The sequence below is a fragment of the Glycine soja genome, chromosome 19 (assembly GCF_004193775.1).
Source record: "Glycine soja cultivar W05 chromosome 19, ASM419377v2, whole genome shotgun sequence".
Classification (NCBI taxonomy): Eukaryota; Viridiplantae; Streptophyta; class Magnoliopsida; order Fabales; family Fabaceae; genus Glycine; species Glycine soja.
In genome coordinates, this window is record NC_041020.1 from 35,448,443 (window position 1) to 35,464,289 (window position 15,847).

The following is a 15,847-nucleotide window of genomic DNA, read 5'->3' on the forward strand; positions in this document are numbered from 1 at the left end:
ATTTTAAGCACCAATTCTTTATCAACTTTTTAAACAACTTACTCAGATAATTATTCACTTGACAATCAGCCAAGTCAACAATGTAGCACCGAGAGTGTCTAATATAATCTGTAAGCTAATATATTTATGTGAAAGGATAATGAAACCGAGAGTGTTTATAGTTGGATGAATTCATCCATAACCCCTTATATCCAATGGGCTGAATACAAATTCCAAGCAGTTAAGTTTTTCTAAAGAAATAGTTTTAATTTAATTCAATGATAGTATAACTCTTGCATGAATCATAGGTAATTGATTGGCCTATGAATCCGGTCGATGCACTGTAACCATTTTTGTAGTAAAATATATATTATATGACATATAGAATACTCATAGGCATAGCATTAGTACTTCAATATTTTCTAGCAGTGAAACATAACCAATAAATATAGTAACATATCAAAGATCTAATTAGAACTCGGCTTCTAATAAACTCACAGTGATTAGAGTTTATATTTTTATTTGATAACCATACACAAGATTATGGATAAAATAGTCACTCTTGTAAATAGTAATAATAATAATAATAATAATATCAGAATTTTTGTCTAAATTAAGAATAATTAAAATGAAATGACACTTCAAAGAATAAAATCAGAATTTATTTTTACCATGAAATGACTTCTTTTTTTTCCTAACTCCCTTTGTTCTATGCACTCATCGTGATCTTTTAATTTATTATTAGCATCAATCCAGTATACTATTTATGTATATACTCACTATGCAAACGTATTACGTATGCAATCAAATAAAGTATTCTAGAATTCCAGAAAAAATGAAATAAAATATTCTAAAATACTAAAAAACTTTCCTTTATTACCTAATCCACCAAATAAAATATTTGAAAAATATTAAAATCTTACACGTAAAAATATTAAAAAAAATTACTTATAAATATGGTCAATATATTTTTTTAAATTATATTTTTTTATCCATAAACTTAAACTAAATTTTGTTTAAAAGATGAAGTCCAATATATAATAATAATTTGTCAAAAAAGTCTAGTTTAATTGAGGATGGGTGAGTTTTGTAAAATTTTTAATATCATCATTTATTCTAAATAATAATAATAATTAGTAGAGTGGGTCCAATAAGGTTTGAGGTGACGTGGCAATAGTTTGGCGCAAAAATGGAGGTAACCGGAGGTTTTTTAATAACCTTTAATAAGGTTTTCTAATATCACCGTTTATTGTAAATAGTAATAATAATAATTTTTTATGGAAGATAGATATAGCATTGCTAAATACAAAGAGAAGAGCAGCTCACTGAGCTTCTTCAAGAATAACTATGCCTTCTTCGCTCTTCACTGAAAATAGTTATAAGCTCGAGTAGTATTAACTAAGTACTAACCACTACATAAACTGAGAAACAAATAACTATGGCTTCTTTTAGCTTACCTTGGTATTAACTAAATGAGGAACCCGAACCCTTTTGGAGCCATCAGGTAAACGCTTACAAGGTGAAGGGTTTTCCAGTAAAAGCATTGCAAACCTGCAAACAAATCACAACCAAATAATTAGCATACAGATTTTGTTTTGTCCAACACTACAATAAAGATCTTTACTAATAATTAAAAGACCCAAAACTATTGTCTCTAATTCTTGTTATCCTACTGCCTCTAATTCTTCAGGAAGCCTAATTTCCAGAAATGATGTTACAAACATCATATGGTTTTTCACAAAACTATTGTCCTAAGTACTGCAGACCAGAAAAATGAAATTTCAGTGTCACTGGGAAACCAAAGAAATTGCACGATAAATAATACCACAAACTAAATGAGTTCCTTACAAGAAAAATCAAGTATACACAACCCAAATTGGCTTTTCCTCCCAGTCACTCATTGTTCATAATAAGTATACCTCTAATGAAGGTTAGATCCAAGAGCAGAAAGATAATAAACACATACCTACAAGCGATAACACTATCAGAAAGCATGCACCCAGTTGAACTGCCTTGCGGCTTCCCATTTTAGTCACAGCAATTGTGTGAACATTTTCAGTTAAAGTTGTAGATCCAGTTCCAGTTCCCCAGAGACCAGCCAAGACACTGGAAAGACCTTCCAAACCAATTCCTCGACTAAGAACTCCAGGAGTTGGCGGTCTGGATGCTACCAATAATGAAGATGCATGGTATGAGCCAACCTATAAAAAGATTAAAGTAAATGAATATCTATGACACAGTACAGTGATTAGTTACAATACTGCAAGTTGAGAAAAATACAAGTAACATTATTATAATTGAGATATTATACAGTTGTTCTCTAGAACATCAATACATATTATTATTTGATTAATAACACAGTGGTTGTTCACAGCATCAAAATCTAAAAAATTTAGTAATTAAAGAATTATTGTCATTGATCCAGTCATTTCCTAAATCTTGAACCAGCACTACATTACTCACCCTTGTAATTGGTATCTACTTAATGTGGAAAAAAGGACAGCCAAAAGAAAAGGCATTGATCTACAAAACAATGTGACAACTGACAAGTAGACAACAATGGTTTTAAAGTTTGGATCTGATAAAGTATCATTTTAATAACAAAAGTTTTCAAGCTTCATTGACAAAGAATGCAGTTAAAATGAATTTACAAATAGTTTTAACTCTTAAGAAAATAGCATATGCAAGTTTCATATTTCATCATCCAAACCATATTTTTATCAAACATATATCATAGTGGTAGCCTGGTAGGTCCAAATCATAATTTCCCATCAAAGCCTGTATCACATCCAAGAAAAAGAACAACCTTATAAATACAACATTTATAGAACATACTTGTGAAGTTGGTACAAAGGCCCTGTAGATAATTAGCTTTTAGCTAAAATAACACAAGCAAGTAAAAAAAAATACAGCTCAGGAACCAAAACAGAGAAAGACAAGAAACTAACCGAATCCACAGATGAGATTAAGGAAACCACACACATTACAATAGCCATTTTCCAATGGAAGACAGGAGTACCCCATTGTAGTGGATAAGGAAACCTAAACCATGTAGAGGAAACCCGACAGTGCCTCATCCTTGAAAAATGCTTTCTGCAGTGCTCTGAAACCATATTTGAGGCAGGTATATTTACATCACACCCTTTGTAGTTGTAAACTCCTGCTTCAGTCAGCAAGAAAGCAAATGCCCATGTAATTGCCAGACCCAGAGGAACCTAGCAGTTAGGTGAAGAAAACAGAAATCATTGCTACACCACAAAATTTTATTTCAACTACTGAAGAGTAACGAAAGATATTGGAATGTTCAACTTACTGCATATATTAGAAATAAGCGATGTCCAAGAACAGATATCTTACGAAGATACTGTGGAAAGCAAGAGATAATAGATTACAAATTCTAGTACATCGAAACAAGCAATATGTTATACACACTAGTATCTTTTAAATATAGAATAAATAACAGAATCCATATTAAAAATTAATAAACACTTGAGATAAATTCAACAAACTTACAAGAGAAAAAACAATAACCACTAATATTTTTACTGCTCAATACATGTACCAACTAATGGGAAGCCATAACTGTAGAATGAAAGTCCAACTGCAGCAATAGTTGGGGATATAACTACAGGATTGATCAGCCTGTAAGGAAACACATAAAAAATGAGGCTCATTATCAGCTACACTGAACAGAAAGTAAGATCTGAAATGAGATGTTTTTATTCCAGTCAACTGTGGCAGTGAAGTGGTTTAAATTTTAAATTGTGACGAATGGCAAAGGACATAGTTTCATATTGAGCCAAAACAAAATGGAGAGGGGGATGCATATGTGTGTAAAGAATGATGCTCAAACAAGGTATATGTAAACTTTTGAAACAGCACTTTTCCATGGAAGAATGATCACAGCATCATAATCATGTGTGAACTATCAGTTATCAATACTTTAAACCAACCAACTACTAAATTTAGATGATAACCTAAGTTTAATGATAAAAGAAAAATATATAATCTCCTACCTTTTAAAAGTACTTAGAAACTATTCTACAAGTATATTTCTTAACTAGCTAATTTTGGTTAATATTTCACCAGCTCTATTTGGGGAGAGGGATATTTTTAGATTAATATATGCTTAGTAAAAATGACAAATAATATTTGTAATTCATTAAATATAATCAAAAACTAAGAAATGAAATCTCAAGTGTTAATATTTTTTACCCTACAATTTTTTTGTCCAAGTTCCACGGCTACCTCTACAATTCCTTAACATGAATTTCTCAGCCCTTAACATAACACTTGCATCAATCCACAATAATAGATTATGTTTGGTGAAAAATTGAAGTTTGTATAAGTAAAAACTAACAACAAAAAATAAGCAAGCACTGAGAATCCCAATACCATACCTTACTAACAGCGACATAAGTCCAGTATATCCAAGTAAAGTTTGGAAAGCGGAGCCAAAAATTATAGCCCCCTGGAGCTCCCTCATTATATGCTTGAATTTCTTCAATTTGAGAAAGAAATATTATCAGCTGTCTTTGTTCCATCATTCCATCAGAAAATTTACAATACGACACAACTCCCTCGAGAACTTATGAACAACTAAATAGAATTAGAAACCGTTGCAATACCCAACAACTTTGTTAGATAACCGATGTAGATAACCGATGTTAAATACCCTCCATCGTCAAATTTAAAGACGAGTGGTCCACCATGTTTTAGATATTTTTGTTCTCTTGAACTTTTGTGTTTCAGTTGTAAAAATCAAAATCATGAAATCGGATAAGAAAGAAAATGACGCCGATTTTCCTTTCTTTAAGAGTCAAGTGAGTTTCTTCTCCACGTTTGATCTCAATAATCATTGCGTGGAGGAGGCGCTGCTCCTTCATGCCGTAGTTGCCACATTCGCCCTTCAGGGAAGTGGACGCACATGCTGACGAGCAGTGTCCGTGGCGGAGGCTTTGAGATTCAGAAACTTGAGTTTGGAGACGACGGTTCAGGAGAGTAGAGGAAGGTTGGTGACTGACAATGGCTTTTTGTGGCGGTGATCGGTGCTAACTGGCCGCAGATGACGATGGAGGGAGCTACAGGAAAGGGACTAAGACTAAAAAGAGTAGAGCTATGGTGTGGAAGGTGTGTAATAAAAATGTATGTCTTAGATTAATCTAATGGCTATTAAAAATGCTTAGACCACTTAATAATGTAGGGACAAACATGTCAAATACCTAACAACAATTATAAAACATTAAACTGTTTAATAAGGTTCCGAAGATGCTATCTACACATTCAACATTAAATTCATGTATCTAACGGTCAAGGTCACTCTTCATTTTTTGTTTTTTTTACCATCAAGCACAAAGAAAATTCCTTGACCACCATAGCCCACGCCTATATAGCTTATCATATTTTTATTGCTACCCTAAATACTATACAAATTTTCATATATAACCTTATTTAATATATTACACTATTTCTTTAAATAAGTTCCTTCCTTAATGTTTTATAATTTATTTTGTTATATTTTTTAATGAAATATTCATTCTTTAAAAGTTGCAATTCATGAATCTTTATGTATGAAAAATTCAAATCATATATAAATGCTTCATATATAGTATCTTACATATGTCATTACTATATTTTTAATTTTTTTAGCAAAAATATATTTTATTTTAATTTTTAAGATTTTATAGATAATCTTTATTATTTGATTATTCTTGACGTATCCATTTTATAAACTATGAAAAAACTTCCCGATAAACAACTATTAAGTGGATAAGTTAAGAATAATCTTCGAAGTTCATTTTAAAATAAAAATCAAAACATGAAGATTATGTAAAGAATCTTATCTTTTAAAATAAAATATATATTTTTTAAAAAGTAAAGAATTTATTAATGACAAATGTAAGATTCTATGTATGAAGACGTTTATCATTTAAACTTTTACACGAAGAATAAGGAATTAAAATTGTAAGGGCAAATATGACAAAAAAAATGCGGTTGAATTTTGATTTAAAGATTTTCTTAAACTTTTTCAAAAACTGTTCAATTATCAATTTTTTATAAGATTTATTTCTTTGATTTTGATTTAATTAAACCCTAGATCTAAATTATTTAAGATACTCTTAAAAATAATAAAATTAATTAAAATATAAAAAAATAGATCAAGGAGATCTAATCTAATTTGGTTGTGAATAAGGTGTATAAATTATTGTAAACTCTTGTATTTATTTTTTATTTTTATAGATAATATATATATATATATATATATATTTAAAATTGAGAATTGGATAAAAAAAATACAGTTTTTCTAAAATATGATGACTAAAATTAAAAAAAAAATCAAAATCAAAAATAAAAAAAGGAAATTAAAATTATAATTTAACCCTTATATAAATAACTAAATAATCATTCAATTATTCATCCTATTTTGCCATGTCGCCGGACGAAGTCTCAAAGATGAAGGTGGTGATACTGAAAAGTGAAAACGGATACAATTTTGAAATGTTACCTTATTTGTTCTATACTATATATATATATATATATATATATATATATATATATATATATATATATATATATATATATATATATATATATATATTATAAAATATTTATTTCTGTTATATCGGGTAGGGACAGTATTCAACATTATAAATATATATTACATTATGTTCCGATCCCTATTATATTATGGGTGGGGAGATATTTCAATTTTGTTGCAGAAAAACAATTTTATATTATGGGTGGGGGAACATTAATGCAATATATGTATTTATACTTAATCAAAATCAAGATTTAATTGAAGAAGCTGCCCCTACAGTCTTAACAAGTTTGTCCCTGCCGTCCAGCTTGTTTTTTATATTAACTTTTTTTGGGTAGTAAAATGTATTTGTTAAATCACTATAGAAACTCTCAAATTCAAATTTTAACGATAAAAAAATATGATTGAAAAGATTTTAGAGATAATTAGACATCTTTTTTTTAAAATTTAATCATCAACAATATTACACATTATTATCGTGGTAATCCAAAAAATTACTACAATAACTTATAAGTTAGTTTAAAAGTTTTTTTTTATAAAGAAAACTAAGTTAATAGTTGATTTAACCAAAATGAGCTTATTTACGAGTTTCTTGCTTATTTTCATAAAATACTTTAACTAGAGTATAAGTTTTTTTTTTTCTTATCCTCATCAATTTATTTGAAATATCTTTTATCTTTTTAGTTTAAAAACTCTTTTGCCTACTATATCACTCTCGATGATGTCATGTTTAATCTTTCACGTCTTCCATTCTCACACTCACAACATTAGCGTGCATCCTTGATGATACACACAACATACTCATCAATCATCATTGCCACATGACCAACATTCACCACTGCAGTGTCATCCATAGAAATAATATAATTAAAAAGTTATTCAAATATTAAAAAAATTAAACAACATAAGTTTATTTAACTTAATTATATTTTTATGAAAAAGAAGAAACATATAAAAAATCAAAACAAAACAAGTACGGCAACCCTTTATAATATAAAATAATCAAACTTTTATTATTATTTTATTACAATTAAATTCGTATATTAGACATCACACGCACACGCACACAAAAAGAAATTTATCAACTATTTTTGAATTATTCAATTTATCAACTATTTTTTAATTCTTCAATTCTAAATTCATAAACAAATAAATATGTTTTTGGTTCTTGTAAGTTCATTTTTTCTTCAAATTTTAGTCAATGTAAGTTTGCATTTTTTTTTCCAATTTTAATCCTTATAAAGGAAAATATCACAAAGATTGAATTGTGATTTTATAAATTTTTAAAGCCTTTTTTGTGAACAATAAGGTTATCATCAAAAGAAAAACTTTGTAAGACAAATAACATTATAAAATTTTTAAGCCTTTTTTGTGAACAATAAAGTTATCATCCAAAGAAAAATTTTGTAAGACAGATAACAAAATTTTGTAAATACATTTTCACATGATGTAAGCAGATTTTGCGAAGCAGACAAAGTTTTCAAAATAAAATCAAATTCAAATCCTGGGTGAATTTTAAGCAGAAGAGAAATAAAAGCATATAAGATACAAAAATTTATATTGATTCATCTTGATCACTGAGATTACATCTAGTTTTTAGTTAATCACCAAGTTTCATTAACATCAACAAGTTACAAGTATTAATTACTATCACTTTTGGCTTTATAACTCAAGCTCTACACCAAACATGTTACAACCCAGTATGCTTTGTCATACGAAACTACTACTTTGCACAATGATTAACTCTTAATCGTCTTACAAATGAATATTCAATCTCAACACTTTTTCTTTTCTCTCATGGTTTTCAAGGTATTTTGAGAGCTTTTTCGAACTATACAATAATTTATAAAATGCGTTTTACAGAAAGAATTTGAATGAAAACGCATAGGTTAATGACCATTTCTTCAAAATTTTAGGTATTAATAGATCTTCTTCAACAAGTGTTTGTTATCTCTAAATGGATAGATTTCATCACTTGAGCTTGTGTATGAAGAATATGGTCATTGAAACATTTAATGTCTGCATTAAATGCACATACTCTTTCATGCTGAAAAACCTCTATTGTGAGTTTTCCTATTGATCACTATAGCACAAAATCACATGCTTTAAGTCGAAGCAAGTATGTCACTAGCAGAGTGCGCCTTTTGATGATGTTTGACAACTTTCTAATCTTGAGTTTCATTTATTCTTTGGATTCGACAGATTCTAGGAGAACATTTCTACAAAATGAATTCCAAACACAGAGCAATAAATGAAATCTTAAATGTCATTGTTTTAATGTTGTATTAGATAATAGCATATCTCTTCTACCGTTTAATAATACGACACAAATGTCTGATGCACGTGTTAAACAAGTGGTCTCAATAACTTAAGAGGGTGGGTGAATTAAGTTTCAAAATTTTCCCTTAACAAATTTTAATCCTCTCTTTAAATGATATATGCAGACTTAATATGCAGAAGAAGAAGCAATGAACAATTTAATCGAGGCTCTTTAAATGCGCAAAACAAAATTAAATTGCAATAATGTAAATGAGATAAGGAAAGAGAGAATTGCAAACTCAGCTTATACTGGTTCAACCACTTCTTGTGCCTACGTCTAGTCCTAAAGCAACCTACTTGAGATTTCCACTATCCTTGTAAATTCCTTTACAACTTCTGAACCACCTAAGGATACCTTTCCCTTGTGTTCAGAAAAACTCACAAATCAAGAGACTCACTGCCTCTTGATCACAACAACGGTTTTCTTTTTGAAGTACAAAAGTTTTTTTTTCTCTTTTAGAGAAGTATAATACAAATTGAAGAACTTAGAAGAATCCTTAATTGATTTTCAAGTGTTTGGTCAAAGGTTTGTTTTTGAGAGAATAAGACAATGAGGTTCTGAAAAATTCTCAAGATTTTTTAACACAAGTCACATATATATAGGCCTTTGGTGGCTTTTCAAAAACTCATCAAGGGATGTGACTTTTCAGAGTTATTTTTGAAATTTCCTCACTGATAATTGATTACACAGTTATTTAATGAGGAGCCATGTCTTTTCAGTTTGAATTTCAAAAATTCCATTACTGGTAATCGATTACACAAAGGTAGTAATCGATTACAACTTTTAAAATTTAAATTCAAACTTTCTGAAATAGCATGTAAAATCAATTTTGGTTTTTGTAATCGATTACAGCCTCTGGTAATCGATTACCAGAGAAATATATTATTTTCAAAAGTGTAAAACACTTAAAACTTTTTATAAGATATTTTGAGAATTGAGCTTTTAAGGCCAAACCCTTTTCAACCATTAAGAGATTCTTTTAACAAATAATAGACTAACGTGAATCTTTTCTCTTGATCTCTTTGATATTGACTTGAACTTGTAGTAAACTTTGAATTGCTTCAATCTTTGACATCATCAAAATCTTTATACAGCATATGCAATCACAACACGATCTGATATCATATAAAACACAACTTTTAATCTTTGTATTTAGTTGCATCTAATCAAAATAATTAAGAGTTATGATTCGTTTTAAGACATAAATATTTTTTGACTTAATATTCTTTATAAGATATTTGCTTATTTTTAGTTTCTATAAGTTTACATTTTTTCAAGCTTGATCTTTATAAACACAAACTTATGTGAACTATCAATGAAAAACTCAAAATCTTAAAAGGACTAAAATTAGAAAAATACAAGCTTGATTCCCACAAAATCCACCCATAATGGGTAATTACAACCCAACGGAGCTTGCTCTAACAAATGCAATCCGAAGGGGCGGTCATGGCCCTTAGCTGCCAATCTATCAGCAATAGACTTGCCTTCTATGTGAGTATGCATAATTCTCTAGCCAGTTTCCGTCAACCCAATCATAAAGTTGCCTGATAATAGCAACCATCGGGTGATTAATGATCACCTAAGTATCTAAAATAAGCTTGTTCACAGTAACATAATCACTCTCCAACCATATTGTATTCCTAAAATCTTTTTCCCAGGCCAGCTTCAACCTAGATAGAATTCCCATTAATTCAGCTCTCAAAATAGTACATGATCCCATATTGAAAGTGAAGCTCGTCAACCAGAGGTCCATACTATTTCTAATTGCCCCTCCATAGGCAGCCTTGCTTCCTCCCTGGATGACTGACCCATCAACATTAATTTAGAAAATACAAATTTAAAGTGAACAACTACCAAAAATAATGGAAAAAAAAGTAACCTTAGAGAAAAAAATATATTTAACCCTTTAGAAACTTTCAATTGTTTTATAATTTTTCAACTTTTGTTTTTATAAATCATAGAGAGGGCTAAGCAGAAGTTAGAGACATCCCCTGGCACCCCTCTAACGACCAAACGCAATAATGCGGTTTTTTTACTGTAGTGCACCTTCTCTCTCATCTATATACCCATTCTACATTAGTTTGGGAAAATATTCCCAAACTACACTACTTTTTTGTGCTTTACGGGAGTCGGGTTTTGCCACCCCGACTTCCCTTCTTCATCTTTTTTATTTATATAAATTTAAATATTATTAAAATTAAATATTATATTATATAAAATTATTTTTAATTGATTTTAAAATTATTTATTTATTAAATTAATTTATGTAATATTATGTTATAAATTTTTTAAAGAGAAATATGCATATAAAGAAAAATATAAAAATTGGATAAAATTATAGTATAATTTTTTATTTACGTTATGTAATTTTGTAGTTAAATTTATGTTTTGTTGATTTTTTTTATTATGTTCTTATAATTAAAAAATAATAAAATTAGTTAGCAATATTAACACAAATTAAAAAAACACCGTGAAAAAATAATTAATACATTTGTCTTATAAAGTAGACAAAATTTCAAATTGTAGTAACTAAAATGATAGTCGACAATAATGCAACATATTAAAAATTACAATTATGACACAAATATGACAAAACTAATGATGATCTGGAATATGTTGTGCAGGATACATGTCTTCTTCTATTTGGATTACTGGTTTGCTAAAAATAGCCAAAATTTCTATTGTGCAGAATCGTTTCCAATAGTTGGATTGTGTTAACACCTTTAGCACGTCTTCATCATTTTTCAATTCTGCTATCTCGTTCAATTAAATTTTTTGAATACTTAGCATGACCTGGTTGTCGAAAGAACAGTCGTCTAACCAATTGTGATTCGTGAATTCCCTATAGGTGCAACTTGCTTGATTAAATCCTTGAGTTTGTCCATGCTACATCCCGAAGGAATGCCAAATCTTATTGGATTAGTTCTAGTAAAGGAGTAACCCAAAAACTGACCTTGACGTGGTATGTTCCACTTCCCGTTGTAATACATAACTGCATCATGAGTAGGAGTGATAGTTGATTGAAGCAGGTTGAGTATAGCATCCGGTGTTCTAATAATGGTACATAATAATTCTATAGGGCCAACACACGAGTATTGCTCATTACACATTAACATTGTGTAAACATCATCGTCATTTTTCAATTGTAGAGATTGAAAAAAATATTACTGACCTGCATCTATGAATGGTTGTCGGTAGTAGATTTCATCCATTAATTGATCATTGGTTAGTTGAAGGGTGTTGTGCATTCTACGCTTGAGTGTATCAAAAGAACAGTCGTTAGGAACTCGCATTGGTGTTGGAGTGGGACTTTGAAAGTAAACACCAGTTTGGTTGTGAGTGATTGATCCATTCAGAAAAATGAAGGCTAATATAGAGTTAGCAATGGTCTGGCTGCTTGTTTCTCCCAAAAATGACATAGTAATAAGATTGAATTTGGTTTATGAGAGTATGTTGTGTGAGATTGTGCGTTTGTATTGTGTGTGTGTGTTGTATTATTTATAGTTGTATGAGTATTTTGCCACGTTGATGTGTATTGGAATGCAATGTTTCTTTTTCCCTAATAACTGATGTAGTAGATGTCCATTATAATTTCAAAATGAAAAAAGAGATTATGAGTTGTCCATCTCATGTCAGTTTTGCACATGTCTCTAAAAATTAATGTCTCACCTGCAAAAATGACATGAAATGGACAACTCATAATGCAGAGTGTTGTCAATTTGGACTGTGATTTTTCCAATGTAATTCAAGCAACGGACGTCCATGATGATTTTTAGAGTGAAAAAAGAGATTATGAGTTGTCCATTTCATGTCAGTTTTGCAAGTGAGACATTTAATTTTTAGAGAGGTGTGCAAATTGCAAAGTGTTGTCAATTTGAACTGTGATTTTTCCCTTGTAATTAAAGCAGCAGATGTCCATGATTATTTTCAGAGTGAACAAAGAGATTATGAGTTGTCCATTTCATGTCAGTTTTATTGATGAGACATTTAATTTTTAGAAACAGTGTAGTGTAAATGACAAAGTATTGTGAATTTTGACAGTTATGTTACCATGTCAACTACTGCAGTAAAAGTGGGTAAACTGAAAATTGCTAATTTAAATTTAAAGGAAAAATTATTTCAATATGTAAAGTGATAACTAAAGACGGACATAAGACGTTTCTCCTTAGGACTTCATCCAGCTGATGTTTGTCGCCAGTTTCATCATCCACCACCCTTACCTTCTCTGCCTTCTCACGTTTATTGTTGTTAAACCTATATTTATGCCTTCTTCCCTTCATGTCTTATTTTATCACAACTTTAGCCGAATTTCCTATCTTCAGCACAGTTAAATCTCCTGTCTTATTCTCCAATGGCACACTTTGATGGCCTGTATCTTTTTTCTTCACATGTTCTAGTGCTTCAGCTTCATAATGCATAGAGCAATCTGAACTTTCCAATCATCACCAAAGGCTTCTGCATCATCATTGACACTCTCTACCCTCTTTGGTTTATGCTTCTGTGTTGCATTCCGTGCTTCCTCCTTATAATTCTCAAATTTATTAGAGGTCTCACTAGAAGAATCAGCACCAATACGTGCCTGTTCCTCCTCTACCAGCTCAATATCTTTCGTTTCACCTTTGCTTTTGTAAACTACACTGTAATTTACAAAACAAAAGTTGAAAGGAAAGATGTTGAGCTGGTAGACGAGGAAGAAGCACAGATTGGTGCTGATCATTCTAGTGCAACCTCTAATAAATCTGAGATTTATAAGGAGGAAGCACAGAATGCAACACAGAAGCATAAACCAAAGAGGGTGGAGAGTGTCAATGCTGATGCAGAAGCCTTTGGTGATCACTGGAAAATTCAGATTGCTTTATGCATTCTGAAGTTGAAGCACTAGAACATACGAAGAAAAGAGATACAGGCCATCAAAGTGTGTCATTGGAGAATAAGACAGGAGATTCAACTGTGCTGAAGATAGGAGATTCAGCTAAAGTTGTGATAAAACAAGACATGAAGGGAAGAAAGCATAAATATGGGTTTAACAACAATAAACGTGAGAAGACAGAGAAGAAAAGGGTGGTGGATGATGAAACTGGCGACAAACATGAGCTGTATGAAGTCCTAAGGATACCATCTAAAACAAAATACCGATGCCTCAATTAGAGAAAAATGTAGTTGTCACTTACTTGCTTTGGTGACCTCTGTCTCTGCAAAAAATTACATTAGACGATGTTAATCAATTCTCCTTCATCATGATCATTTCGATTAGCATGAACATCGTCAGCTTATTCTTCTCCGACAACATTAGGAGTGATTTGAGCAGTCAAAGGACTAACATAAGTGTCCATGTATGAATCATCATCTTCTACATTAACACCAATTGTTTTGCCCTGCAGAACCACGCACCACCTTTCATCACAAGGGTCTTTCACGTAAAATACTTGTCTAGCTTGTTCTGCCATGATGAGAGGGTCATTGTGGTAACCAAGTTTCTTTAAGTCTACCAACGTAAATCCTATATTATCGGTGCACACACCGATGTTGCTGTCAACCCATTTACATTTGAAAACACATTCCGTAAATTTCACATAGTTAAGCTCCCAAATTTCATCAATGAACCCAAAGTAAGGGATGAAAGCTACACAAGGATTGGCGTCATTGACACTTGCAAAGTGTTGAGATTCATCCCTTAGGGTGACCCCGATGTTCTGCATTGTACTTTTGTCATCTTGTGCTTTTGTGTAAAACGAATACTTGTTTATGTCGTATCCTTGCCAGGTTATAACATTTCTTTTAGGCCCATCTGCTAGCTTTCTTAATGTTTCTGAAGCATTCTCATCTGCAAAGATTGTATCTTTAAACCAATCACAGAAAGTCTTGTTATGCTTTTTCAACACCCAATTCTTTGACATTTTCAGATTATTCTGTTTGACTAAAGCTTCATGCTTAACTATGTATGGCAAAACTTCATTACTGTTGTTCAAGGCATACAAGTGAGCTTGTAACAAATCTTCTACACTTGGAGTGATCACATGCAGTCCTCTTGAACCCTTACCACCCACTCTGTCATCATGCCGAGACTCAGGAAGCCCAACAAGTTTAGCCTTCTCTACATCTTATGAACAAAATTCAATGGCTTCTTCTGCAATGTACCTCTCAACAATAGATGCTTTTGGACGATATAGATTCTTTGTATACCCTTTCAAGATCTTCATGTATCGCTCAACCGGGTACATCCACCGTAGATAAACATAACCACAACATTTGATTTCTCTGACCAGATGCACAATCAAGTGAATCATGATGTCAAAGAAAGCAGGGGGAAAATACATCTCCAACTGGCACAGTATAATTGCGGCCTCATTTTCCAACTCATCAAACTTGACATGATCAATGACTTTGCTACATATAGCATGGAAGAAAAAGCACAAGCGAGTTATCGCTAACCTGACTTTGTTTGGCAAGATGTCTCGTTAGCCACGGCTAACAATTGTTGCATGAGCACGTGACAATCGTGAGACTTTAACCCTACAAGCTTAAGCTCATTCAACTGCACAAGGCTCTTAATATTTGAAGAGTATCCTTGTGGAACCTTCACCCGACGAAGACACTGACAAAAACTTATCTTCTCCTTCTTGGACAAAGTATGGCAGGCTGGGGGCAAGTAAATTTTCTTCCCATCAGACCTTGGATGCAACTGTGATCGTATACCCATATCAGCTAGATCTTGACGGGTATTCAAGCCATCCTTCGTCTTGCCTTGAATGTTAAGGAGCGTCCCAATGACACTATCACAAACATTTTTCTCCACATGCATAACATCAGTACAATGTCTAACGTCAAGATCACATAGTACGGAAGATCAAAGAAAATGGACCTCTTCTTCCATATGCAACTCTGAATTTTATCCTTCTTTTGGGTCTTCCCAAATACAGTATTCAGGTGTTGAACCCGCTGATATGCCTGCTCACCAGCCAACGGTATCGGCGCAATATCATGCTCTTGACTTCCATTAAAAGCTTTTT

At 31.5% G+C, this 15,847-nt stretch overlaps 1 protein-coding gene across 1 annotated transcript; it reads right to left on the reverse strand.

The window, feature by feature from the left end:
- Positions 1-1,190: 1,190 nt before the first annotated feature.
- Positions 1,191-12,256, reverse strand: LOC114398792 (nucleobase-ascorbate transporter 12-like). The gene is made up of 7 exons (XM_028360936.1): positions 12,010-12,256; positions 11,791-11,910; positions 3,493-3,524; positions 3,293-3,343; positions 2,928-3,194; positions 1,946-2,180; positions 1,191-1,530 (listed from the first exon to the last, which is right to left on the reverse strand). Exons 1-7 carry the CDS (start codon positions 12,254-12,256, stop codon positions 1,448-1,450), a joined length of 1,035 nt encoding a protein of 344 aa, XP_028216737.1. The 3' UTR covers positions 1,191-1,447.
- Between the last annotated feature and the right edge of the window lie 3,591 nt (positions 12,257-15,847).